At 39.8% G+C, this 27,447-nt stretch overlaps 2 protein-coding genes across 3 annotated transcripts in view; both read left to right on the forward strand.

The window, feature by feature from the left end:
• nt5dc1 (5'-nucleotidase domain containing 1) overlaps positions 1 to 11,273 on the forward strand; it is an 84,298-nt gene extending 73,025 nt beyond the window's left edge. Inside the window, exons 11-12 of the mRNA XM_051960711.1 lie at positions 3,218 to 3,386; positions 8,390 to 11,273. Of these exons, the coding sequence (XP_051816671.1) occupies positions 3,218 to 3,386; positions 8,390 to 8,502 (282 nt within the window). The 3' untranslated portion in view covers positions 8,503 to 11,273. The remainder of the gene's footprint in view (positions 1 to 3,217; positions 3,387 to 8,389) is intronic.
• Positions 11,274 to 13,763: 2,490 nt separating this feature from the next.
• Positions 13,764 to 27,447, forward strand: part of dse (dermatan sulfate epimerase) — a 29,086-nt gene continuing 15,402 nt past the window's right edge. The window contains exons 1-3 of one of the 2 annotated variants that reach the window (XM_022193785.2): positions 13,764 to 13,982; positions 16,827 to 17,292; positions 23,669 to 23,922. In XM_022193785.2, the coding sequence (XP_022049477.1) occupies positions 16,871 to 17,292; positions 23,669 to 23,922 (676 nt within the window). In that variant the 5' untranslated portion in view covers positions 13,764 to 13,982; positions 16,827 to 16,870. Of the gene's footprint in view, positions 13,983 to 16,826; positions 17,293 to 23,668; positions 23,923 to 27,447 lie in introns of those variants that run through there. The other variant, XM_051960699.1, reaches the window with a different exon arrangement.

Below are 27,447 nucleotides of genomic sequence, written 5' to 3' on the forward strand. Positions count from 1 at the left end.
GCGGGGCAGATGAGGGTATGAAGCAGCAGGATGTTGTGATCCCAGCAGTCAAAAAGAGAGGAGTCAGCACATCTTTTGGCAAAAAACTCCAGAACTCGGAACGAGACTTCCTCTTTTTCTGAAACTCAGCAGGCTGTGGTATCGCACGCATGACATATACTCTAGATACTCTCTGTTCCAACTAACTGAATAATGGGCATCTGCCAAAACTGTGTAACAATTTTTCCAACATACAGTAAAATCCCAACTGTACAGGAAACACCTTAAATACATTAGTGAAATTAAACCTTGCAAAGTTTCCAACAGCTGGATAACTCTGAATGAAAGCCCACTTTCTTTTTTATTTCTGATATCTGGGAACTCAGCAATAGTTAGATTAACCAAATGGAGGTTCCTGGGCAAACATTTGCTGTTACCTCCATTAATCAATCAATCAATCAATCAATCAATCAATCAATCAATCAATCAATCAAAGTTTATTTATATAGCCCTTTACAACAGCCCAAAAGATGACCTAAGTGCTTCACAGTAAAGAACAAGAAAATAGCTTAAAAAAAAAAACTAAAGTAACTTAAAACAGGACCAACTTCCCCTTATGCTGTGTGTACACTGTCACCTCCTATCTCCCATTAAAGGGTCCATATTATGCTTTTTGACGTTTCCTTTTTCTTTAGTGTTTTAGAACCATTTTGTGCATGTAAAAGGTCTGCGAATTTAAAAAGGCCAAAGTTCACACCAGACAGTTATTCTCTCTCACAGAAAATACTGCTCCTCACCAGCCGGAAACACCTTGTTTAAAGTCCGTGCTTTTCTTCTGTTACTTGTCGATGTCACCATGTTACATATTTGCATAACACCTGCTCAGTGGCTAGCTTGCATGCCCTCAAACAAAGAATTAGCAGCTTGCTCACAATCAGCTGTTATTTCCTTACGAGAGGTGCTTCTTTAAGGTCACATCTTTGTATAGATGGAGGGTTACAGTACTAAATGGACATTATCTTGCTTTTGTCTGGTCAACTGACCAATAAGAGCTGACCGGGCTTTTATTAGGGAGGCCTTAAAGAACCAGGAGCTATAATGGAGGGTAAGAAGAGGTGTCACAGCAGTGTACAATATTATGTGAGAAAAATTAAAGTCTATAAACATATTGTAGATGACACTAGTGGTCCATTTGACCACTAGCTTTTAGTTGTGATTAATACTAGTTGCACTTATTTACCTTATCTAGAATATACTTGATCTGAGCATAATATAAACTTAAATGTAAGGTTTTTAAGATTAAAATGTGTTCACCAAATGTGACAGCTTGTCTGAATCCTTTAAAGATCAGGATAGAGGTTCTAACATTAGCATACACTCTCATACATTATCATGCAGAACTGGCTACCACACTGGAAAACACTAGTGGAAGTGCAAGTCATGGGGTGGCCTCTTTACGTCACAATAATGTTCATTTTCTACCGTAGGTTCTGACCTGATTAGCCAGCTATGCTAACAAATGGAGCTCTCACTAAACCATATATTGAGTCCACTGCTTATGCTTGCTCCTGTGTGTTTATGTTCGTTAAAATCTACCACAAACTGTAAAGACTGATGGCTAAAGTGTTTGTCGTGACGGTTGAAGCAGGCGGCTGAAACAGCCAAAATGTTTACCACTGAGTTAGAGGGCGAGCTTGACGTCATCGTATGCAAAACAAGAAATATGCTGAGTGACTTAACCCAGGCTCCTACGCAGAGCTGCCTCTGCACCTCCACAGCCTGCAAAACAGCCTCACAGCTAAAGCCTAGTAGCTGTACCACATCTAGACATCCGCAACCACGTCTGTTTGAGAGAAAAAGTGGCAATATATTTAAACTGCATATAGTATCATGACTAGCCAAATATTGAACTTGTCTGAATGTTTAACAGTAATGTAGTGATGTAGTTTTCTTTTCTGTATAAGGAAAAACCTTGATGGCTGCTTGTATTATTAATTCTACTGACACAGTGAATAGCCAAGGCTGCACAGACAGTTATTAACTTTTCCAACTCATTTTTTCATTTTTGGTTCTTACTCAGAAATGAGACTTTAGAAATATGTGAGTACAATAATATAATGTTATTTATTAAATATATTAAGTGAAAATAATGAGAGGATAGGTGCCAGGGGTCCTCGCTGAGTAGTTTAAAGCAAATTCTGTACAACACAATAACATACATAATAGGAGAATAAAATAAGTGTTGGATTTTAAAAAAAACCTTTCTTTACACAAAAATCGTTGTACTCAGATGTCAAATATGGTTTGGAAAAATCTACGTGAGAAGTGTGGAATATGAGTCTGGAAAAGTAAGTAAGTTATGCAAGTAAGTTGTAAGTTTGAAATGGAAAATCCATAGAAACTGTCCGACATGATGTGAAGATATTTTATTCACCCTAAAGCACAGATGTTGGGTCTACTAGTTGAGGCACGCTGTCTGTGCATATATGTGTTCAATTTTTGACAATGCTGTATGTCAGGAATAGTTTCCGCCTTTAAAATCTCTTCTAATCACAGTATGACAGCTTAGGCAGCTTCGGCACAGTCGGTCTAAAGAAACAAAGGAGCGGGAGGAGGTGAACGGAAGAATAATCGTCAATTTTGCAAAAAGGCTGTTTCTTGGAACAGATGACAGTGATCAAAGCTTGATCTCTTGCATCTGTAGTCTTCACCATGTTGCATTTATTATCTCTCTATTCTCAGAAATGCCTCTGGCAATCCATCGTTGTTCTGGTTTTTGTTCTACATATTTTATGTAGAAATATTTTAAGCTTGACTTCAAAACAGCATTAAATCTAACCTCGTCGATTTCTTTCTTTCCGCAGAGTTGTGTAACAGTTCCTGATGACACTAACGCTAAATTATCTTTCAGGCTCATCAGATTATCACTGCCTTCGTTTTAAAAACCACATCCTGTTGTCAGGCCGATCACTGCTCGTCATCGCTATCTGTGTGTAAAATGCACTGATGCTGTGTGCCTGATTGATGAGTAACAGAGCGGGGGATTTCTCAGAAATAATGATTCATTGCAGTTCTGAAAATAATGCTTAAAGCCACTTGGGTTACAGCCAGTTTGAAGTCTCCCTGTATTCCCCGTGCTCGTCGTAATTATTCCCACCTCCTTTAGTCAGGTCTGCACTCGTCTGAAAATGAATCCTAAGACAGAGTTACATAGTTTGGGTGTCGACTGTCTCAACAGGAGCAGGGCATGAAGTCACCCTCCTCAGCGTCCAACCAGTGGGGCTCCTACTTCGTCGACGTACATAAAAGTGGAGGAGGAGACGAGGAGAGCCAGAAACTGACGTGGTGCTGCCACTGCATTCACAAATACAGCACCATGGCTATACCCAGTGTCGAGCACATAGCAGGTATGTGGAAGGAGGTGAAGCAATGGACGGACAGAGATTAGAAACCAGAAAAGATGATCTAGAACATAACAATCAGCATCAACTGTACTTGAAATGTAACCAAAATTGCCTGCAACTCGAAATCAAGCAAAAAGTTTCAACAAACACAGAAAAGTTTCACAGAACACAGTGAGTCCAAATCAAAGGTAGCTACATAATAAAGGTGTGATTTTATAGAAGATGTCACCTCAGCTGTCTTCCAGGCAGAACTTTCCTGAGTTTCGTGGCCCTGACAGAAAAGTTCCTGTCTGCTGGCCCATCTCATGTCGACTCTTGAAGTGGTTAAAAGGCCACTGCTTGAGTGTGAAGGCTTTTCAGCAGGGTAGAGTGCAGTTACAAAACTACAATTACTCCAAGAGAAAATATGAATTTTTTGAAACTGCCAAATATTCCAAAACTCTGAGTTGCTTAAAACTGTTTAACATCAAATTGCTGTTAATGAAAGTCAGCATCTTCTGCAAATGTTTTAATTTAAAAGTCGTCCAGGAAACAGAAAATGGAAATATGCCCTTTGAGTTTCTGAAGGGCTTTGATCAAACTTCAATTTGATTAGAACAACTATAAAACAAATCACAAATACAGGCCCAGTTATCTTTTAGTCCAGGTAAATGAAAGTGATTCTCTGACACACTTACTGTCCTTTGTATATTAGGATTGAGACAAAAACTTGCAGCACATTTGATTTTCATCAACCAGGCACAGATGAAATGTGGGCCTGTTTGCTCTTATAAATGCGTCCATATGGTTCACAGAACATGCATGAGAATCAAACTCGTGGTGTTAAAACAAGAGAAAACAGTTTAATGCTAAACATCCAGTGGTTATAAAAATCCCAAAATCCCCACATCAAACATCTCCATCATTCTACTTCAACACAGAAACATTCACAAGAATCAAAACAGGGACACAGATGTGGAGCCAGAGTTAGAATGGACTCCGACCAAACAGCGCTGAGCTACAGAGCAGATCCTGGGAAAATGATGCCAAATAATAATGAGCTTAAAGCTGTTTTTACACATTTGAGCTTAAACTTGCCCCACATTCCCAGAGCCATGTTGGACTGGTTTCACCTTTGTGTGCATTTGTTGCCATCAGTTTCTCAAGCTTTTCCCTCATGACAGTGCAGGTGTTTACAGCAGTTGCTAGGAAATCTTTATTTTGACGTCTCGGATTTGACAAGAAATCCACAATTGATGTTATTCTGGGATGTGTGTGTGTGATTTACTCGGTCCAGACTGCACCGTGTCTGCACAAAACCCACAACATTGTTTGACTGGTACTCATGTCAGGCCTTGGTTATGGTCTCTCAGAACTAGTTCTCAAAAAAATCCTGAAATCAAACGCGTTTGTTGTCGTCTTGAATGCTGAATTGTTGGTTGTCATAGAGATGGAGGAGACGTGGTTATAATGACACGCATGTTCAGACTGTTTAGGGAGACATTGATGGTGTTGCATTGGGTTGAACATAACAAAATGCTACAAATAACTGCGCAACAAAGGGAAAAAAAGACATTGGAGAATACCAGCATCCTCTTTTATCCTCCACACAGCCAATTAGAGGGATGTTGATATGAGAACATCATTTTCTGAAAGCTGCTGACAACAGTCAGTACAAACAAACCCTATCTGAGGATGGAGGGATGCTGGGTGGTACGTGTCTCGACGCATCCGACATGTAATAAACTTTTCCAACAACCCAAACAAGTTGCTAGTTTTGGTTTGTTTGAAAAGAAACTCCGAGAACTAGTTTGCTTTTCTAAGGGCAAGAGAGCTACCAAAAAGCCACATCACTGCACCACTGTATGTGTCTGTTCCAGCACTGCTTTTTGTTTAGGTTCCTCAGTTTCATTCGGAACTTTTGTCAAGGATGACAGTGCAAGAAGACAGTTTGTCTGCCCCCATCGCTAGCATGCCAGTGAGGCAATATTCCTGCAATTTCCCCCTATTTTTAGATGTTTTTATATCACCACCACCATCTATAAATGCCACTGCAGAAGGTAGTCAGTGTTGATGGGAGCTGCTGTATGCACCAGTGTTTGCAACAGCATTTATATTAGACCGCTGAATGGCAGGAATAATGGCCTTTACACACTGATGCTTTGATTTCACATCCATACCAAAGCTCAGTTTTGTCTTGTCTTTGAATGAAGAAACTGGATTTATATGTTGTTGTTTTTTTAAAATGGTGGTCACAGAGTTGCATTGGTCTCAAAAATCCCACCCCATTGTTGAGCGTGTTCCTTTTTGTAAATATCAGTGTCTCAAAAGAATCTTGCACAAGGACCTTTTTCTGTTTGGAACAGCCTCCCAGAAAATTATAAAGTCTGATATTAACAGGACATTTTGTACAGTTTAGTGAAATGTGATTGGTTATAAAACACAAACATATAATTCAAATATTGAAATGTGATTGGCTAAAGGTGGGGATGAACAGTGGTTCAGACTTAGCTCTCCCTTTAGTTGGTGCACAGATATGCCCATATCTCTTGGCACATGATTCATCCAATCCCCAGGAGCTGCACCCTGTAAAAAAGAATCCTCTTTCAAACCTCTTCCCGCTCTCTACCGGCTAGTCTTACTCCTTTGTTAGATGAGATGTGATGTAGCCATTAGTGGTATTTCATAGGGAAACTGCAGGTGTCCCTTAGGGAGGATCATTATGGTTTTCTCCCTCAAACAACCTTGAGTTAGCAGTTTCAGCACGGTTAGTTCTTACATTATAAGGAAATAGGAATGTGCTGTGTATCAAAGCCAGAACTCTATATTGTTAACGTGTGCATGTGTGCTTGTAAGCAGCTGTAACTTTCCAGCCTGACCGGTCCGTATCCATCAGAGCTTTTAAATGTCAAGCACAACTCATGAATTCATTGCATACTGAGTGGTTATTATTTAATTATTGTAACACTCATATGTAATATCAATTTCAGTGTTCAGTTAGTAGTACCTTAAAAAAATAAATCCAAACACCATTCATCTGACATAACCGATTCTTGGATCCAAATCTGCAGTGTGTTGGCGCTACGCTCAATCTTTCCAGGGCAAGAACCAGTATTCTGGTTGCTAATGCTAGTTCAAGATTAAGCACCAACTTCAACCCAGCCTTTAAGTGATGGTAACAGAGCATAAATTAAACTTCGGACTGTTTTGATGGTTCAGTGTGCTAGAATGAAGCTAGTTTATAGAATTTGCCCTTCAACCACCTCTTAAGCAAATCTATAGACCTTTTTACAGGGTGACCCATAAGTTTGGAAACAAAGTTGAACTGTAGTGTCTATTTCAGTTGGTGGTGCGTGAATTCACTCTTAGTTTACCCATTTTTGTTATACCATAATAAAATAACTTAAAAGCATAGTATTTGCTGAGTGCAATAACTCGGCAGAAAATGAATAGAGCCATAAGGTCCAGGTATGCTGGAGCATAACTTCAAAATGCAGGCCATCAGTGTCAGATTTCAAAACTCTTGATGGTAAAGTATCTGACAGTTTTAATTGTTTTAAACATCAAAAAGTACTATGAGGCAACATTTACTGGAACCTTCATAAGCATGAATGAAGATACATTCCAGAAGATACCAGTGTAACCAGTTGGTGGAAACGTTCACAACTTTGTCTAAGAAACAAACATGAACATGTCGAAATATGTTTGTTTTACACTAATCTGTTACTCTTCTGAATATATCTGTGGGACTGATTTATTGAAATAACATATATTATTTGGATTATAGACTTTTCATTTGTTTCCAAACTTTTGGGTCACCCTGTAGAACAGCTATGCTCAAAGGTGCGGGCCGTGATTTTGATGTGCAGCTCCACAATTCGTGCATACATGTGAATGCAACACCATGAATGCAGTAAATAAAATACTATCTAAAAGTGAGTCTTGTTATGCCCACCTGATAGATTTTGTCCACATTTAACGGTTTCTGTTTGGAACGTGTTTTCCTCCAGACATGATTGACATTCTGAACTTGTTACTCTTTGTTTTATGCTCCTGTCACATTTTTACTCACTTTATTCTCAGTTTTCATCACAATATGAAGTCCTGCAGCTCTATGGAAACAGCAAACCATGGGTAAAAGTAGAAAAGCTCAAAAATAACTTCTGTACACCATAATACAGTTATAAATGCCATAAATTATATAAAAGGAGAAAATAACTAACAGTTGAATTCCTTTGATTATTGATTTTTACAAAAATGAAAAACTTGGAATCTCCTCAATTTTTTTTCTTTTTTACGTGTCTTAGTTGGTTGCAAATTACGTTCTTATGGCTTCCTGATTACAGGAAGGAGTGCAGATTTTTTTTGTTTTTAACAGAGACAACTGTTTAGTTTTTGTTAAGCCAATCAAAATAAAGGGATTTCTGATTAAAAAATTTTTTTTTTTTTACAATTTTAAGCTCACATTTGGTTAGGCTTTTGACAGAACTGCACGTCACAAATTATTAGTTCAAGGACTGTCAGAAAGTTGAAGATCCAGTGATTCTGTTTTTACAATTTCTTTCTTGGATAAATTGTGTCATTTTGGCAGTCTTTCAAAAAAAAAAAAAGCGAGCATGCCTTTTCAACCCCCTGGCGGGTTTTGGGGTTCACTGGGTTAAACAACATGCCATACAAATTAGCTCTCACTTTAATACCCTGTCCTGATGTCTGCTCAGCAGGGGGGAAATTCCCCTTGTCCCACAGGGGATTCCGTTTCACAACTGTCACCTTTCTCATCCTTTTTGAGTTTGCAGGCCTGTAATTTAGGAACGTTTAATGCCAAAGTTGTCTTTTGGGGTCCCACACTCTCTGGACTGACTGATTACTACCTGCTGTTCAGAACAAAGTGTGCTTTCCCTCTGAATACCCGATCGCCACTTTCTCAGCAGCAGTGGGGCATTAAAAGTCCAGGCAGTCTGCATTGGATCACTTGCAGTTGACTTTCCTGTTTGATTTTCTTTTTTTTTTTTTTTAACTCTTTCTAGATCTGCCTCTGGATTACAAGTTCCCCAGGTTTTCGCCCGACAAGCCCTGCACCACCGGCTACTACCCCAGGCCCCCGGATTCTTTGCTGAAGAGGTGCGAGAGTCTGTCGTAAAACAAGAAAAGAGAAAGGAGAAGAGAAGAAGGAAAAAAAAAGGAAAAGAGAAAAGTCCTCCCTTACCCCTCTGCCTCAGGAGAGGAATGTGCCTCCATTTTTTGCCTGTAGTTTCCCACCTGACCCCGCCACCATCTGTGGAGCACAGGAAGCATACACTCCTCACCCGTTCAGAGAAACCATGTGAATGTAAGCCACAGTATCTCTCTGTAATAAACGCCTACATTTGAACGTTGTTTCGTGGTTTAGTGTTAACGTACACGTGGAAATACGACAAAATAAGTGTGCGTGTGTGTCTGCATACAGTAATATTAGGAGATGTAGTGTTCTTATTGTTTCATGTGTGTGAGGCCCCCTCTTATTTTCCATCATAGATTGTTTGAATTCTTCGAAGTGAACATTTTGCCCGTCTCTTTTTCCCCGAAGTGATTACCTCAAGAACGTGATCTACTGAAAGTAAAACAGGAGTGCGTGTCCCTTAAGATCCTTTGAAATCCTTGTGTCAGTATTTCTGTACAACACTGTTATTGTGAAGTCCTCCTCCTTTTTTTTTTAGATATGGTTTAATTGTATGCATTTTAGTAACCTTAACACGAGGTTTAAGACCTATTGTTTCCCCTGTGTCAGTTTCGTGGAAGGTGTTAATCTTCAGGTCATTGTTGCTAAAAAAAAGAAAAAAAACTAGCACAATATTGTCCTTTGTGTTGGCTGTTTCAAAAAAACACTACTTTGGGAAACATCAATAATAATAATAATGATAATAATAATAACAATCGACGATGAAGACTATGCTAGATGTTCTCTGTATTACTTTTGGTGCAACAGTGAATCTTTTGAGTGATTGTGTAAAAATGTGGACTTCTTGTGCTTCATTCATATGCAGATTCAGATATGCTTTAACCGACTTCTGAATGGTTATTTTGTCAGTGTGCATAGACAAGTCGTGCCATAATACTTAGGGAACACTCAGTTTTGGGAACCACCTGTGGAAGTTTACTTTGTTGCTGTCTAAGAAGATTGGTGTCATGTTCATTTTTGTGCATTTTAAGTGCTTAGCACAGCTTAGCATGAATACCAAACTGCACTAAATCACCGTAAAGCAACAACTGTATGTAAAAGATGGATGTTGCCACTGAGACTTCTATATAATCTGACTTCTTTTGACAACCAGAGGAGTTGCCCCTGCTGGCAATTAGAAAGAGTACAGGTTTAAGGCACTTAAAGGCTTCACTTTTCAGACCGAGAAGCCTACGTATACATCCATATGTTATATAGACTATGGTTATAAGTGGTAAAATACATCTTGCAATAACTCTGGGAAAGCTTATCTCTAACACAAGAACCACTTTGAAGAATTGTTGGGTTAGGATTAAGGGTCTTTGGTTCGTTGGTTGATAGTAACTGAGACTGGAGAACCAAGTTGAGTCAGGTTCAAACAAGTATTCAAAGTTTCTGTTTGGAATCGGCATGACCAACAGAGCAACTAAAAGATGGAGGGCATTGGGGTCAACAATTGATCAGTTTAACCCATGTTGTATTATATTGTCTTCTTCTAGTATTACATCTTGAGCATGTCACAGAATCCCAACAAAACTGCTAGCCTGTGGATTTTTTTCCTTTTACCGTTTCAACTGTCATATTACAGCGTCCCAATGTCCTTGATCAATAAGAGCGTAAATTAGATTGTAAGCTCTGCAAAGATTCAACAGGGTTGTAAATAAAAGCCTGTTCAGGTCCGTCCTTATATTTTGAGCTGGTTTTCTCGGGTTCCATTTCGGATTGGGCCCAAAATTTCCATCAACACACAGGCGTGCAAAGAACAGGAAGAGAGCATTTGAGGTTCTTCATACTCGAACAAGCGATAACTACTGAACTAATTGCATAAAGTTTGCACTGAATTTTAAATTGGCTCATTACTTTTCAATTTATAGTGCCAAATCCAAAATTCTATCATCTCAGTTCTCAAAATATTTGATGTAATTTTTTCCACTCGCTTTGGTTACCTGGTTTACTCCATTTGTCTCAAAGATTGGAGCAACAAGGGAGAAGCCAGTAAAAATACAGTGAGGAGGAATTTTGACAGGTCGGCCTGCTTGTATATTATGAATTACAGTTTCAAATGAGAAGTGTCATGCTTACTGTGTCACTGCACCGAGTTGTTGCAGCTCATAAATTAGCTAAGCTTAGGCTTGTAAAACCACAACACCTTTTCATTTTAAACATGCTTTGCATAAACGAGGGGCAACATGTTAACGAAGCTGTTCTGGAGATTTGCACGTCCTTTTTTTTTTTTGGATACTACTTTCTTCCAGTCTTCGTGTTAAGCTGTGCTAAACGCCCCAGGTCTGTCTCTATGGTAACCACACAGAGATGACACTGGTTTAAATCTTTTCATTTTTTTCTGATTAAGTCATTAAACAAGAAGATTTCCCAAATGTCAAAGTGTTCCTTTAAGATGACCATCATCTCATAAGTGAGGACGGATTATTTTGACAATAAGCAGCATACGGCCGCAGGGTTAGTGAGATTGTAAGTGAGATTGGTCATCCAAAGTGAATTATTACTTGTGCTGTGTGTGCAAGTGTTTTATGCATACAGCTGTAGTGATTGTACTCTTCTTTTCTCATCTGACCTGGAAAATTTGACATGCACATTTGCCTTATGTTGGATTCATTTGTGGTCTTAAGTTCTTGACAACACAGGGAAAGTTCAATTCTGTGTTCAAGTGTTGAAGTACTGTCAATGAAATAAAATGTTCTACGATTTTCTTACATGAAGTTTGTCGAGCTTTCATTGCAGACGTCAGCCCTGTACTGTACATGCTGTAACCTTATAATATGGTGTGGTAGAACAGGTTTAAGGAGGACGACAAGCCAAGGCTAAGACATTTTACACCCATTTGAGACATCTAATATGTGTAAGTGGGTGGAAAATCAACATTGTGTTTTGTCACTTGGAAAGTATGCGCTTGATTTCACCCCCCCCCCCCCCACAAGATGTTAACAGGCACTGAAGTTGCTAGAAGGAGTTCTTTCTCTTGAGTTTTTTGAATACCTGCAGCATCAGTCAGCGGCGGGATTCATATGTGAATCTGCGAAGCAAGTGAGCATAAAATACTCGTAATTATACATTAGCCCCAGCACAGAGAGTGACCAGTCCATTGATGTAATGGCTTTTGGTCATTCAGTCATAGGTAATTGTCCGTTCATTTTCATCATCATTTTCAGACATATCGACCATAGTTACAGAACGAGCCATGGTATGCATGTAATACACTTTCTGATTCATAATGCATAATAACAGCAGCTTATGAAAGTGTCCAAATAACCAACAGCCCAGCTTGTTTCTTAAACAGTGAAACTAAAAATTCAGGACTCAACCTGAGGACGGCTGCAATGGAACAAAAACAAAAACAACTGCTCTTGATGAACTGCAATTCTGACAGAAAAGAATACAGTGGACCTTTGCCGTTATATCCTGGTCCATTCTGTTTTCATATCACGGATAATTTAGAATAAAAAGTTGATCATGAAGTTACTACTGTTGCTCTGTACAAAAGTGTGTCTCTTTGGAGGCATGCATGGAACCATAATGCTGTCTGTTGTTGCAGGTATTTAATTACTCCAAAGGAAATAGTCCTAAATAGCTGGAAGCAACCAACTAAACCGCCACTCTGTGTGTAACAGCTCCCCTGTCTGATTTGCCATTAGATCCTGACCCTTACTGATGTACTTTCCACGAATTCTTCAGGATACTTTATAACTATACTAATTTATAAAGTTGCGCTGAATTCTCTCTCTTTGGAGACAACTACTTTCACAACTTTTACAGCAAAGTGACCAGTTTGTGCATTCAGATATGATGTTGACAATTTGTTGTTAGATTAACAGAATGGGGTGCACTTCTGAAATACTCAATGCCATCATTTTAATCAAAGAAGCCAGCTATGTTCCATATCATGTGTGTGGAAGCAGCTTCAAATCAAGATTGCTATTGCAGCTTTTACATAAAAGTAACCAGGGTGCACCTTTAGACATGACGCCAGTAAATTCAGGTGTCACCAGATTAATCTAGTGGGATGCATGTCTCAAAGGTGCTTGGAAGACTTTTACTGATTAAAGAAGCCAGCAGCGTTCTATATCCCATGTCTGAAAGCTGCTTAAGATGGAGGTTGCCGACACAATTTGTACAGAAAAGTGTCGAGGGTGTGCATTCAGACATGGCGTCAAATTACCAGAACGAAGTGCATGTCTGAAAGGAACTTCACAGACAGAATGGTGTCACTTTAAACAGGTTTAACAAGCCAGCAATGTCCAATGTCCCACGTCTGTCTAGCTGGAAATTGCTGGTGTGCTGCGTACATGTTCAGCTGCCATCAGATTAACAGAACAGAGTACAAGTTTCAAAGAATCTTATGAGACTGAATGCAGACACTTGAATGGACTGATGAGCCCAACAATGTTCCACATACCATGTCGGAAAGCGCCTTTAGATTCTACAGTTCTACAACTTCATTTAGCAGATGCGTTTATCCAAAATGATGTACATCTGAGATAGATACAACACAAACAGATTGATAGATGGATAGATGGAGATTGCTGGTGCGACTTTTATGGATGTGATGTAGATGTATTCAGGTGATTAACAGAGCAGTGTGTCTGAAAGCAGCTTGAAAGACAGAATGCAATCACTTAAACTGATTTAAGAACCCTGCAATGTTTCAAATCTGCTGACTGAAAAGTTTTTCGATGGAGATTGCTTGTGCCACTTTTACAGACATGATGCAGACACATTCAGTTGCTGTTAGATGTCCAAAAGGTGCTTGAATGACAAAGTGCAGTCACTTTAATGTATTGATGAACCTGGTAATGTTGTGGATATTAAGTCTGAAAAGTGTTGCCGGATGTTCTGCTTTTTTTTCTATTTAATTTGCGTGTATTATTGAAGAACACTATGAATTATAGCACTGGCTGCAATTATTAGTGCACTAAAAAAAACTAAAGTAGAAGCTAATAATTAGCATAGAAATTAGTGCTAGCAAAAACATTTCTCATGCTACTTACAGAGTTTAATATTAAATATCTATGTTGGGGGATTAATTATGAAGTCCAGTGTATGTGAGGAGGCATTTAAATCGTGTAAAGCCTCCATGCCTGCTCTGTGCCTTCTGTTTCGCTATGAATTTGAGGCTTCTCCCCAGCTACCTGTTAGCCGAGCAGCGTGGGGAGGAGGGCGGCCACTGCCTTCATTAGGTCCCCTTTAAGCCTCTCTCCCCTGCTGCCCCTCCTCACTCGCCAGCATGACGCTCTCTCTCCCTCCGCTCTCCCTCATACCTCCCTCCGCTCTCTAACTTTCTTTCGCCTCTGAAATAGCAATAAAAAAAACACCGCTACGACCGCATTTTCTTGACCCTTTCTAACATCATTGCGGAGGACATGACCGCGGTGAGGACGACGATCCCCCGGCGCCGCTTCTGACAGGTAAAGTCTACTTTTCCTGCCCCCCGAAGTCTGGTCGTGGTCGGCAGGAACAAGGCTACTTTTGTGCGTTGATTTGGATCATCAATACCATCGATGATTGATTTACATCAAAGTTAGCGTAAGTGTTTTTTGTAGGAGAAGGTTTTATTGAGGTAAAACGGCCGCTTTAGCCCATCTTTGTGGCTTGTTAACGAAACGGAGAGAGTTAATTAGCGGCGCGTTAGCTTAAAGTTTAGAAAAGTAAAAGGTAGCATCTTATTGGCATGAGGCAGGAGAAGCAGCAGTGTCTGCGGAGGGAGGGACGCCTTTTTATGGGTCCGAGCTCAACTGTTTCTGGTGGTTTGACAATGAAACCTCTGCTGTTTTACCTTCTTGTCATTTTAGGACAAAACTAAGTTGACAGTCACCAGCAATTTTCACGTTTCTGGGTAAATATCGTTTAAATTTGTTGAGCTAATCACTTGGAAATAGCTTGGGAGCTCCAAAGTAACGTGGCTAATTACCTCTGTAATGACAACATGTTAGCATTTAGCTGCTTTTTATGAGTGAAAATACAATAGGCATTTGTGACAAGGAAATTAAAAGTCCTTACAGGGAGGTGAGAGTGCTGCCAAGTAGCATAAGGTAATACCTTAGTGTAGCACAGACACTTAAAGCAGGGCCTAGCTTTCATTAGGGCCCTGAGGTCATGTCTTGTATTTATTCAGGGAATTGGAGGGTTATTAGCAACACTGGGGAGTGTGTATTTTGCAATTAAAACACAGACATGTCAGATATTTTCCAGATTAAATCCTCTTAATGTAGTTTGAATAGTTAGGCACACATAAAAGAGGTATTAATATTAAAATCAGGCCTTGTAAAATTTTCCTATTTAATAGCATTGTCTTCTGTTGTGTTTCTTAATAGATGTATCAGACTGCTGGGAGTTTTCATCTAGTTAAATAGGCTTATGAGACTATTTTAAACCTGGAAATAAGTTGTCAAAAAATCGGTGTTGCATGTAGGGCTGCAACTCACAGTTATTTTCAATATTGGTTAATTATTTCATTGATTGTTCAATTAGTTTGGTCTAGAAACTAGTGCTCCCCAAAGCCCAAGAGGACTTCACCAAATCTGCAACCCAGATATATTTAATTTACTGTCATTAAAAATAAATGGAACCAGCCAATATTCACTTTTAAGGAGCTAGAATCGGAATTTAGATTTTTTTTGTCCTTAAAATTATTCAGAACAGTTAATTTTCAAAATTGTCAATGACAGCTTTAATTGTTGGAGTTCTACTTATATAGCTACAAACTCTACAGATGTTTTAGGAACTAGAATCAGAGAATCTGGATTTTTAGTTTCCTTGAAAATATTCTCCAACTGATACACTATCCAAACTGTCAAGGATATCTGACAACTAATTGATTAGTCATTATAGCTGTCCGACACACTTTTCTTGTAATGCTTTGCTGAAGACACATGACAGGTGGCCGTTTCTTTAGGTTTGACACTCTAGATGCTAAAAGGACTTAAGGTGTCTCTGAAATCTTAATTTCAAAGTGGCTAGAAGTTATTTTAGTTATTCGGTAATCTATTCATTGTTTTCTCGAACATTGATTGCGTAGTTTATTAAACGTAAATGGAAAAAGAATGTATTGTGCAGTGATTTTACGCTGTAAATCTAAGCATTTAATAAGGTGCAAACACATTTGGAATTTTTTGCTTGATTTGATGATTTATGATTGTCAAAGTAGTGTGATTAAAATTGTAGATTGTTTCAGCATGATGTGGCAATATATGAGCAGTTGACAGAATTAGAGAAAAATGAAATATCCTTTTGATAATAAAAAATGAAGGGAGGCGTTTGAGTGTTTCTGAAATTCTATCTGCTTCAGGGACCTGTCAGGATACATCACATGTAATGTATTTTACTCTATTAGGTCACTAAACAGTCACTAGTGTGTGGCAGAGACCTACTGTAGCAACTATCAAAATATTATTTGGCGAATTTGGAAAAACTGTTTGGAAACTGTTGTTTCAGATCAGTATAATAAAGAAGCAGACTACGGCTCCACTGTGATGAATCTGATCTGTCTTGATGGTTTGGTCTAGGCTGTGAGTCTTCCACCCTCGTGTTCACCACAGAGGAATGTGACGCCTCATGAGGTCAAATGTCAAAATTAACTTCAGCAGGAGAACCAGTTTTACATCCCAGCTTAAGCTTTCTTTGTTTATCAAACACAACGCAAACTGCATGTACAGCCCGGTCCAGTCTAGACGTCCCTTAAATCACTACCAAATGCTTTTCCACCGGGCCTTTGCCAAGAGCTCCACTAAGGTCATGGAATTTACTCTCATGTTCAGGGCAGAGACGTTAGCCAGCTTGTGTGTCTCTGTAAAGCAGTTTGGTTTAGAGCTTGTTTCAGTAGACCAGACTAATGTTACTGCAGTAATGGGTCATTTATGACCTCCAGGAAAGCTCGTCTGGCCATCTGGGTGTGCAGGGTTAGACGTGTCTGACAGTAGGATCTGAGAAATGCTTCTTGGAAAGTGAATGTGCAAAGGTGTGAAATCTCCAAATTAGTAAATAAAGATTTAAGGAGCCATTATTGTCTTGGGAGCTAGAAGAAATGTGAACTCTTTGTCTAACAACATTGACTCCTACTTTATCCGGCAGCACTGATCATTTCCTAGCTGCTCTGCTCAATAACGGCCCACATCAGTATGGAAAGCCTGCATCATCAGGCCTACAGCTGTATCTAATTATTCAAGGAATGCAGGGCTTTTGTAAGAAAAGCTGTGCAGAGTATGGGCTGGCTTTCTCAAATTCTTCTCTCCCCCCTCATTTCTCCCTCTCAGCTGAGTTCCTTCGGCAATGCCACAGTCCAATCTCTGATGAGACGATGAGAACGCACACCCGCGGGGCGCCCACAGTCTTCTTCATAAGTCTGCTGTGGCCCCTGCTTGGCCCGGCGGCCGCGGTGGATGTGGACCCCGGCGGAGGAATCCCCTTCATGGGAGGCAACTACGATGGTCACCCCATGCTGTACTTCAGTCGCGGCGACGTGGAGGAGCTGCAGTACGCCGCGGCAGGGACTCACCGGGATATGGCGAGGAGGATCCGCGAGGCTGGGGAAGCCATGCTGGAGCACCCAGAGGAGTATCTGCCTCCCTGGAGCCCCGCTGAGTTCAGTGCCCGCTGGAACGAGGTTTATGGGAACAACCTGGGAGTGCTGTCCATGTTCTGTTTGCTGTACCCGCATCGGGCCGGAGCCCTCGACCTGGCCAAAGACTACATGGAGAGGATGGCGGCTCAGCCTAGTTGGTAGATTTTCTGTCTTTTATTATTTCATCTCTTTAATTTCACACAGTGAGAGAAAAGTATTACTTTCCTTTCATTCCTTGTGATTTGTTATTTTCCTTCTACTGAGAAAAAGAGAAATGTGTTTCAGTTTACAGTCTGTACCTGATATCTCTTTTCCACCCCCACGTGTGCATCTACTGGGCATTAACTCCTCCTTTTCAGAGGCTCTTAACCCGATCACATCTCCAGAGAGCTCTCATCTTTCTCTGTGGGCAGAAGTTTGGTGAAGATGCATTGTGGTCCGATAAGCCTCTAGTCCAGGAAATATGTTTAGCAGCTGTTTGCTGAACATGCCCCCACCCACCTCCATCCCCCAGTGCAAGGAAATGAAATATTCAGATGTGAGCTGAATTGTTGAGTCTGAATTTCAAGATCCAGGTGACCAAACAGGGACCGACTTCACACTGCTCTAATTGCAGTTTGCAGTATTTTGTTGTCCTTCCTAGCAAACCTACACTTGATAAGTTTCCAAACTGTCAGGCTGGAGTCATGGGTCCTCAAATGCTCATTGCAGCTTCCCACTTGGTTAGTAATCAGGCTTTACATTATGAGTGTGCTTAATCTAAATATGATTAAAAACTCAGTCATAGACGCTGTTTTCAGTGTGTGCTTACTCAAACTTACACAAGGCTGAGTAATTCTCAGTAAGTATGACAGGAAGACGAGCCACCTTCATATGGAACTCGTGAATTTGCGGTTTTGACGCTGTAAAGCACATGTCAGGCTCAGTGTTCAAGTGGTTGAGCACAGCTGCAGAATGCCACAAGTCTCATTATTCTGTTTTTAACATGGCGAGCAATTTCAAATTGCTGCATATCAACGCCATAATGTCAAATGAGATGAGAGTAGATAATGAAGATGACTGTTTTGCAAAAGCTCTGCTGAATTTAAAAACAGCCGTATGCGTCATAATTTGTGAATGAAACCACCGCAGATAGTTGTTTACACCGATGCTGTTGAACACAGGAAACATGGCTTCATTTGAAGACAGTTTTCAAAACATATTAACGTCTTTAAGCCTGAAGCTCTGCAGTGTTTTCTTTTTTTAAATGTCAATTATAACCATTTCCTCATTTACTTCTGGTGGCATTGAGACGTCTCTTTTGTTTCTCAGAGACAGGTATTTCAAAAGGCTTGCTGTCACTAGAGGTAAGAGAGAAAATTAGTTTTGAAATTAAAACTTTCTTATCTAACAAATCTGTGATGAGGATTGGTTTTAAAATTTTAGCAAAATCACTGCTCTCATGCCTTAGTTGAGACTCGTACTACACTGGCCAAAATGTTATCACTTGGTTGATAATATTATCATTCACCAGGTTGAGTGCGTTTAGTGCGAAAATGGATGAATTGGAAGAGTGGCAATTGATAATTTTTAGAATGCATCCAATACTAAGCAATGCCTGATTTCTGTATAATTAAATGTCATTTTCATTTAGCAGACACTTTTATCCAATGCCAAATACATGTGAGAGTTGATGCAACACGAGGTAGGTAGACAGGCAGCTATGGAGCTTGCCTAAGGGTCCTCATTGGACACCTGCACCCTGATCGGAAATTGAACCACTGATCTCCCATGCCAAAGTGTGTGGTGTTAGTCTTTGAGCTAGCCAACTGACGTGCCTCATCAGGATGAGCCCATTTAGGTTGTTGTCCATTTCGGTTATAATTAGAAGCCATCAATGCTTATAAAGCACTTTTCACTTATATAAATCTCAAAGTGTGACAAGTACACAGTGAAAAGAAACAGTACAAACACTTCAAATTACAATTTTAAAAAGGAGTCCTTAAAGTAAGTTAACAACCTCTTTAAAAAGGGAAGTCTTAAAGTGTTTTTTTTAAGCAGCCATTGTCTGTGAGGTCCTGAGGTGACTGTGTGCTGCTTTTTAGAAGCTTAAATGAATTCTACTGCCACCCAGTCCTGTAGGTATTTTGTAAATTCTGAGAAAAGACTCCTACAAACAGCAGGAAGCAATAAACTAAACTTCAGCACCTGTTAACATTTTTGTCAAAACTGAATTACACACTTTATCAGTGAAAATCTCAATAATCTGACCTGCTGACTGTCCTCTTAGCACTAAAGCTTTATTAGCAGAGACATTTTAATTTGCGATGGATTTGAATCAGTAGAGGAAAGTGAATGAAAGACGTTTCAGGATTTTGACACTCAGACATTGCACTCAGTGATGTTTTTGGACCAATACTGTGCAAGAAGTCCTCTTTAAATCACTTTACACAAACAAAAAAGTATGTGACTTCTGCATGAATGCCCCTAAATGTGACAACTTGCACTTCAGACAGACGTTGTAGTCTGACTGCCACCATGACTTTAATGAAAAAGTAACCAGGTTGCTAACTCAGACACAAAGCCAAAAAGCTCAGATGCTGTCAGATTCACTGCCATGCTGTCACTGACTGAATTTGGCAATTTTTTTTCAGGTGGAAATTTCAAGACATGGCCTGTGGCTTAAGAGTTTTTCTTAAGAATTTTTCTCTCCTGGTATGTCCACAAGTACAGATGTGGTGTTCTTTTCTTTGGCTGTTATCTGTGCTTCAATCAAGATTTTATTTCTTTAAATGGAAATAAAACAATTTTCCTCTTGCAAATGGAAAGTTGACTTTATAGCCAATAAAACAGCCTTCTTCAGTTTATAATATCTGCAATATCCAGCTCTGTGTATCTGTAGCTACGAGTGTCGCAGATATTTCTGTCAGTCTTTCTCTGTATCTTTCTCGTTTTGCTGAACTGTAGAATCACATGTGTCATATTCCAGCAATTCTCCTTGCCATGAGGCAGCATTTTTTTTCTCCTTATATGACTGATTGTGGACGTCATAGACATTTATGCAGCTAGAGACTAAAATTGTGAAAACCGGATAGCTGCACCTGTCTACCACAAAATGCAGCTGCGGTGTCTTGGCAGTGCTCGGTCCCTGCAGTGCCGCTGACAGTGAAAACATCCACTTTTCACTTTGTCTAAGCTTGTCAGCATGCAGCAGAAGTTTTTTTAATGTTAGTGCATGAAACAAGTGCAGAGGGACAAACGTGAGTGTTGACCTGAATCCCAGATACCAGATGAACTCAGTTTTTGCCCTGCTCCTTTGTGTGGAAGGGCAGCTTAATCCTCATTTCGCTGCACCGCTGCCGTGTTGCCCCAGCCACTGAACAGGAGGACGGGGGATTTTCCAGCAGCTCATTTCTGGGGGAGTTTTAGACAATGTGGCATTAGTGCAATTTGCAGGACATTTTTCACAGTATCAGGATGTGTGCCACAGTGCAGAAACGAAAAGCCACTGAGCATGTGTTTTCACGTCTCGAGAGCACACTGTGAGTTTTCTCCTTGGCCGCACTTTTATTATGGTCACTGAACCTCTTAGGGCTTCTGCAGAGTGGCTCCGGGATTCAGTCAGCTGTGGTATTCATGACCTTCAATTATGTCTGCAACAACTCCGGGAACCATGTTCAGATGGAGAGCTTCTACTTTGTGGCAGATTGGTGCCTGCGTCTCTTTTTTTTTTTCTCTTTATGCAGTCTGAGCAAACATACAGAAGTGAGGATTTGTGTGCTTTGGCATACTACTACATTCTCAATATACAGTCCAACAGTGACTTAGCAGTCCCTTTTTGTTGTCACATGAGTAAACGGTGACATAAAGAAGCTGTGGTTTTCAAATAAATCTCAGCTGCCACTTAACACATGGAAGTTGTATGTAATTTTTTTTAATTCAGTATTATTTATACAGAACCAATTCATAATATGCATCTTTTTAGGGCCCTTTACATAGTAATGTGCAATATTACTATTGTATAATAGTGCTACCAGCAGATGCTACAATACTACTGATGCATTTAGGTTCTGGTCCAAGGCTAATAGGAAACCTCAGTAAAAATCACAGTTGCATTTGTAATATGACACACAATAGTACAAAACAATCTTTCTTATCAGGTCCAGTTTGGAGCCTGTTGAGTGCCAGGAGAAACAGAGCTAATATGTGCACAGAAATGAATCGGTCAAACACAAATATTAGTAATTCTCGAATTATCAACTTGGGCTGTTGGACAAAAGGAACTTATTAAATTACATTGTCTGTATTTTCTTGTGTTTAAGGTGTGTGTTCAACAAGTCAAATTTTAAATACTGTATATCCACATATCCCCATCCTTCTTGAGGTTTAATGCTGCTTGTGTTTTGATATTTTATTTTAGCTATACACACTAGAGAGGGAAGCAATCAAGAAATCCCAGTGGAATTCGAAAGTGCAATCTTCTTCATATGTACTCGCAAGACAAGCCTGATCTGAGTAAAATGTACGCATGACATTGATTGTGCCACAGCAGTGAGCTTTTGGCTATTGTTAGCAAAATGCTAAATTATATACAGGGTGACACAAAAAAACGGGAGCTTTTTAAAAATCCAATAAAACCAAGAGTGATGGAAGAAAAATATTTTATTCATAGTAATTGAAACCTTAAAACATGCCATTTAAGAAACAATGATGGAATTTTCATTTTTAAAAAATTACTTCCTGTAGATGGCGTCCTCCTGTACGAATGCATTCTTCAAATCTACCTGGGGCTATCTCAAGAGTAAAATGTACACGACTTGACCAAGAATGGATGAGTTAAAACAGAGAATTCAGGATGAAATTCACAGTATCCCAGCTGAGATGTTGCAGCGGTCAATGAGGAATCTCAACAGCAGATTTCAAGAATGCATTCGTACAGGAAGTAATTTTTAAAAAATGAAAATTCAAACTCGCAATATATCCGGTACTGTACATATCTCCGGATTTCTAAGTACGCTTGCCAGGACTGACACGTGTTTAACTGCATTTGTTTGTTGCCAAGTTGTCTTTTAGATGAGTCTGTCTTCCTATTTTGGGGGACTTTGCAGTTTTGGCTGCTGCTAATGCTAAATTTTAGCAACTTTTCTTGCAAGATTTTTGGCTTTCCACCATCGTACTTGCAGAGCAGCCAATAAAAATGACAACCTCATTATAAACACACCCCTAATTGATTGATTTCTGCCACGATGGGCTGAATTTCCCTAAATACTGAAAACAGGGTCAAGAGAAGGTGCAGAAGTTTAGTTAACTTGAATAACAATATTCTGTGCTGATATTATGGAATTGTTGCCTAATGGCACCAAAAAAACTACTGCCTAGCCCTGCTCTAAATATTATGTCTGTGGTATATTTTATAATTTGGTTCCTTTGTTACCACAGTTTCTTTTTCGTCCGCTGTCTTTGTCTTTGTGGCTGTTAGCAGAGAAACACTTCATCATGTGGACTTCATAGCTTAATGCACTGGCAGCAGGTGGAGGTCTGTGCGGGCACAAGCATTGGGTCATTCTGGACAAGCAGCAGGACGTACAGCTGAAAAATTGGAATGATGACATTAGAAAAAGAGTGTTCTAAGTTTCCTGAGAAGACGGCATAAATGCAGTCTGGTGTTTGCTGATGAATTTAGCAGGGCGGTTGGTTCAGCTGGACAGTTACCCAAAATTTCATTTCCAGGATGCAGATCTGGTGTTTACTTTGTGTCAGACTCCAGACACAAGCATTTGAAGTGATTCACGTAAAAATCATGTTTATTTGGAAAGCTGAAGGTTCCCACAGAGTCTTTCGGTCTAAGTGTGACCTGATCTCTACAACAGAGGTGGAAATGCTGGAATATTTTACTATTAAACTTTCTCAAGATCATGAAAATTTCAGTTTTGAATTGGAAATGCTGCCGCAGATACTGATTTATCTTCCCATGTGGAAAGATTTTATTTTTTCATGAATTCCTTTGGAAAAACAGCCTCAATGTGCAGCAGCAAGACTTGATGACATTGGTGCTCTTTTTGAGCTCAGCAGAACCTTTGTGTAAATCTCAGCTTAATCCAGAGACTGACTTAATGGCTGTTTAAATACAGTCCTCACATCTGAAGTTCATTTCTTTTTAATTAAGCAGCATTATCACCTTTCACTTTTTTCTTTTTTTGCGGCTTTTTGTACTCCTGAAATGCACAGAAGTCAGCAGTCTTCACGCCTAGCATTTGTTGACCAGGAGAAAGTGTGCCCTCTTAATGCTACACTTTTAATCTTTCTTTATTGGTGCGGCTGTAATTGTGGTTAAAACTGCTACTTAGCGTCTTTATATTTGCTTTCAAAGTGATGAGATATTTTACAGCTCTGTTAGTGTTAATTAAAAGGATTTGCAAAGGAAAGGTTCTTGTTCATGAGAAGCCATTTGCCAGAACTTTATTGGAAAGAGCAACAATTTCACACTTACTTACACAGATTTTGCATGCAGCTAACGCCTTACCTTTTGGCTGTATCCTGTTGTTTGTGCTGCAGGCTGGTCAAAGACGCCCCCTGGGATGAAGTTCCTCTGGCACACTCTTTGGTCGGGTTTGCCACCGCTTATGACTTCCTGTACGAGTATTTGAACAAGGGCCAGCAGGAGCGCTTCCTGCAGGTGATCGGCAACGCGTCACGCCTGATGTACGAGAAGTCCTACGTCCGGGGCTGGGGTTTCCAGTACCTGCACAACCACCAGCCCACCAACTGTGTGGCTCTGCTCACAGGAAGTCTGGTTTACATGACCCAAGGTAAGTGTGCGGTGATTAATGTCTTTCTAATGTGACTGAGTGTTTGAATGTGTTTTAAAGACGCAGCAGCAGTGGTGGACTGGCTGAATGGTTTGTTGGTCTCTGTGTATGTCCAACACTTTAGTGCAGAGAAAGAAATCTTTATGACTACTGGCTATAAACAGTTCATGATATGACTATGCAGTTTAATACAATGTGTGCCAAAATTCTGGCTCCCTGTATGAGTTATAACTTGGTTAAATCTGGACATACAGCTGTGATACTGAAGCAGAATGCCAAAGGGTCGAATAGGATTTAGTTCACTGTGACAGTTTGAGTGTTTGACATTGTTTTTTCAGCAGGGAAGCAAAGAGAGACATAAGCATAATGTTACATGAACTAGGCCTCTATTTCCTGTCTAAAAGGGCATTTGAATAACTTTTAGGCTGAAAATTAGGTTTATTTATACACATTATGGCTGTTTGCAGACTGTAAAATTTTTGTTTTTGAAAAGATATTACATGCTGCCTTAACAGATAAACACTTGGGCAATAACAACTGACATCAGGTTTCATCTTCAGTTTTACCTGAGTGCATCGCATAGAATAAGATTAATTAATGTTTAACTTGAGGAATCTGAACCAGTATCGTCACCTGATTCATCGACTTTTAGTGGCAGCGCTGCATGATACGTGTATTTTTACATTAAGTGTGTTTCACATTAGGCAAAGATACCGTCATCTCCAATGGACACTGCAAATGCAAAATCATATATCCACTTAGAAATGAGAGAAAAATTATGAGAATTATGAGCTATTTAAGTTTAATTCAGTGTTACAGTAATCTAGCTGTAGTTGTGTGTACGTTTATAGGTACAATGCAAACAGGAACTACTGAAAGCTGTTATCAGTTGCTATCATTTCCCAAAATGTGAAGAAGTGCAGGCTAAAAATATGAGTGTCAGGGTGACACCCAAAGCACTCCTCACTAAATCCCACAATTCTTGCTTATATCCCCAAAGGAGAAAGGGAGGTTTATTTGTTGTGTTTTGTGTTATCTCCTCACTGTAAGGCTAAAATCCTCATTCTAATGGGCAAATTATAGTAAAATTTATGGCGCACAATGAGCCAGAGAACCCTTTCAGTTTACATCCGCACTCTCAGGACAAATTTCACATTTATCATGTTGTTTTGAAAAAGCTTCACGAACAGCAAAACCATCAGTATGTTGCTTACAAAGCCAACAATTCTGTATTGTGAAACAAGCAAACATTGCAGCCTGAAAGACTCGCTAAAAGGCCATTAGATAGTTTTGTGAAGCACTGGGTTGACAAGAAGGTCACATTTTAGTTGTCCTAAAGCTTTTAAGCAAAATTTTGATTCGTGTCAGCTCTGCTTGAAAACTCATTCCAGCTCTCTGTGGAAATATGTTTCCTGAAACTGTTAATCCTCACGAGGGTCGCTGGAGCCTATTCCAGCTGACTCAGGCGAAGGCAGGGGACACCCTGGACAGGTCACCAGTCTGTCACAGTGCTACATATACAGACACACAATTCACTCTCACATTCACACCTACGGGCAATTTAGAGTAACCAGTTAACCTCAGCATATTTTTGGACTGTGGGAGGAAGCCGGAGTGCCCGGAGAAAACCTAAGCATGCACAGGGAGAACATGCAAACTCCATGCAGAAAGATCCTGGGAAAGCCGAGATGTGAACCAGGGATCTTCTTGCTGCAAGGCAAAAGTGCTAACCACTAGCCCACTGGGCAGCTCAAACTGTTTAGGGGTTGGAGTTAAAACCTGCAAAGAAACCAGAATGCAGCTCAACTGAAGGAATTTCATTAGTCTGGATTTTGCTAGGGAGGTTTAGTCTCACATGCTCTAAAGGCTGATTCAGTGGATTCCTAAAGTTGAAGGAGGGGGCATTTACTGTAAAAAAAAGAAAAAAAAAATCTGTCTTTTTTGACAGGATGTTTAGATTTTAAGATATCGCATGCTGTCTTATGGTTGTCTGTAATCCGATGCTTTCTCACTTGATTTGATAAATTTAAAGACTGATTTAGCTTTTTAAAGCTCTTGGTGATAGCAACATTTTTTATATACTTTTAGCTCATGTTAAAGTCAGATTTTAGTTTTTCTTAATTATTTAAAATCTTCTTTACTAAACTTATTATTCACTCGGCAGAATAAGGCAACAAATCACATGAAAAAGTCTGCAATTTGAGCAGTGCTTTTGAAAAACTTCTTTGAGTGCGGTGTACTGCAGTAGGCGGTTGTGATTTAATGACTTTGTCTTTTTTGCTAGTGTTATCATGGTGACTTATTGTGTTTGTGCAGGCTGCACAAACTCCAGCCTGTCAGGACATCAAGCCCACAGTTTTCCTAAAGAGTGGAGCTAGTTTTTGTGTGTGGGTGTGTTTTTTGCAGGTGAAGAGATGAGATTTCAGTGCTGTCTATGTAACAAAAAATGTGTTGTTTACAGCACAAAATTATATTCCTGGAATTTCTGATGGGGTGTGGATTGTCATCATTCAGATGTTTTGGATTGACTTTTATTTTCTAATGACAGGCTTGTCATTTATAGGGTTATATTTACCAGCCTCAGTCTCCTTTTGTTAATCTTTTGCTGAAATTTCTGCTGTCTGCCTAATTTCATCTGTCTTGCAACTGTTCTCCAGATGAGGTTCTCTATATAACTCATATTCTTCACAGAGTTTGCTTCTCAGTGTTTTCAAGATGTTTATTGTGGGACCTCACATGATTGCTCCCAGTTTACTGTCTCAACATCTGGGATTGGACATGTAGTGTAGCGGCTAAAAAAGGCCATGTGAAGGTGAAACCCTGCAGTGCAGCTTGCTTTGCTTACAGGATTTGGATCTCTGGTACAACAGATCCGGTCCTGATGTGAACTAAATGACAGCCGGATTGCTGAGAACCGCTGCGGCCACGGTGGTTTTATTTGAGGGTTTTCTTTGGAGAGGCCAAAAACAGGCGCACAGCTCTGCGAAGTCTCAGGAGAGTCACTGCCTGACCTGTTTTTGCTTCGTTTCAGCTGGTGTCAAGCTCAGGAAAAAGTGACTTTGCTCCAGCTCTGCCTCTCTGCATTACTTGGGGGGAAAAGATTGTTTTTAGATACTGCTCGGGTGTTTTGTTTATGACAGATTTTATTTGTTCAAAGTGTGCTTTACAAGAGACAGGGATGATAGCTTCATGCCATTTGCTATGATTAAAAAAAAACACTCATTTCAGCTGCTTCATGTAGCAGCTTCACTCAGCCATCATGTGGAACGCTGTGCAGAGACCTGATGGCGTTCCTTTCATATATGGAGCATTCATTTGCTGCGTGAGGAGTGACATAAAGTTCAGTTATTCTGTCAAGGTGGCTGTGTATAAATGGAAGTTTTCCAATAAGCACTGCCAGAAAAGAATAGTTTACTCTAGTTTCTTATTCTTCATCTGTTATCCACCACAAGCTTAAAGCCCATTCCTGACAATTTGAGGATTAAGTTTTATTTTTATAGGTTTCCTTGTGCCCATCACTTTAGT

The sequence above is a fragment of the Acanthochromis polyacanthus genome, chromosome 16, assembly GCF_021347895.1.
Source record: "Acanthochromis polyacanthus isolate Apoly-LR-REF ecotype Palm Island chromosome 16, KAUST_Apoly_ChrSc, whole genome shotgun sequence".
Lineage (NCBI taxonomy): Eukaryota > Metazoa > Chordata > Actinopteri > Pomacentridae > Acanthochromis > Acanthochromis polyacanthus.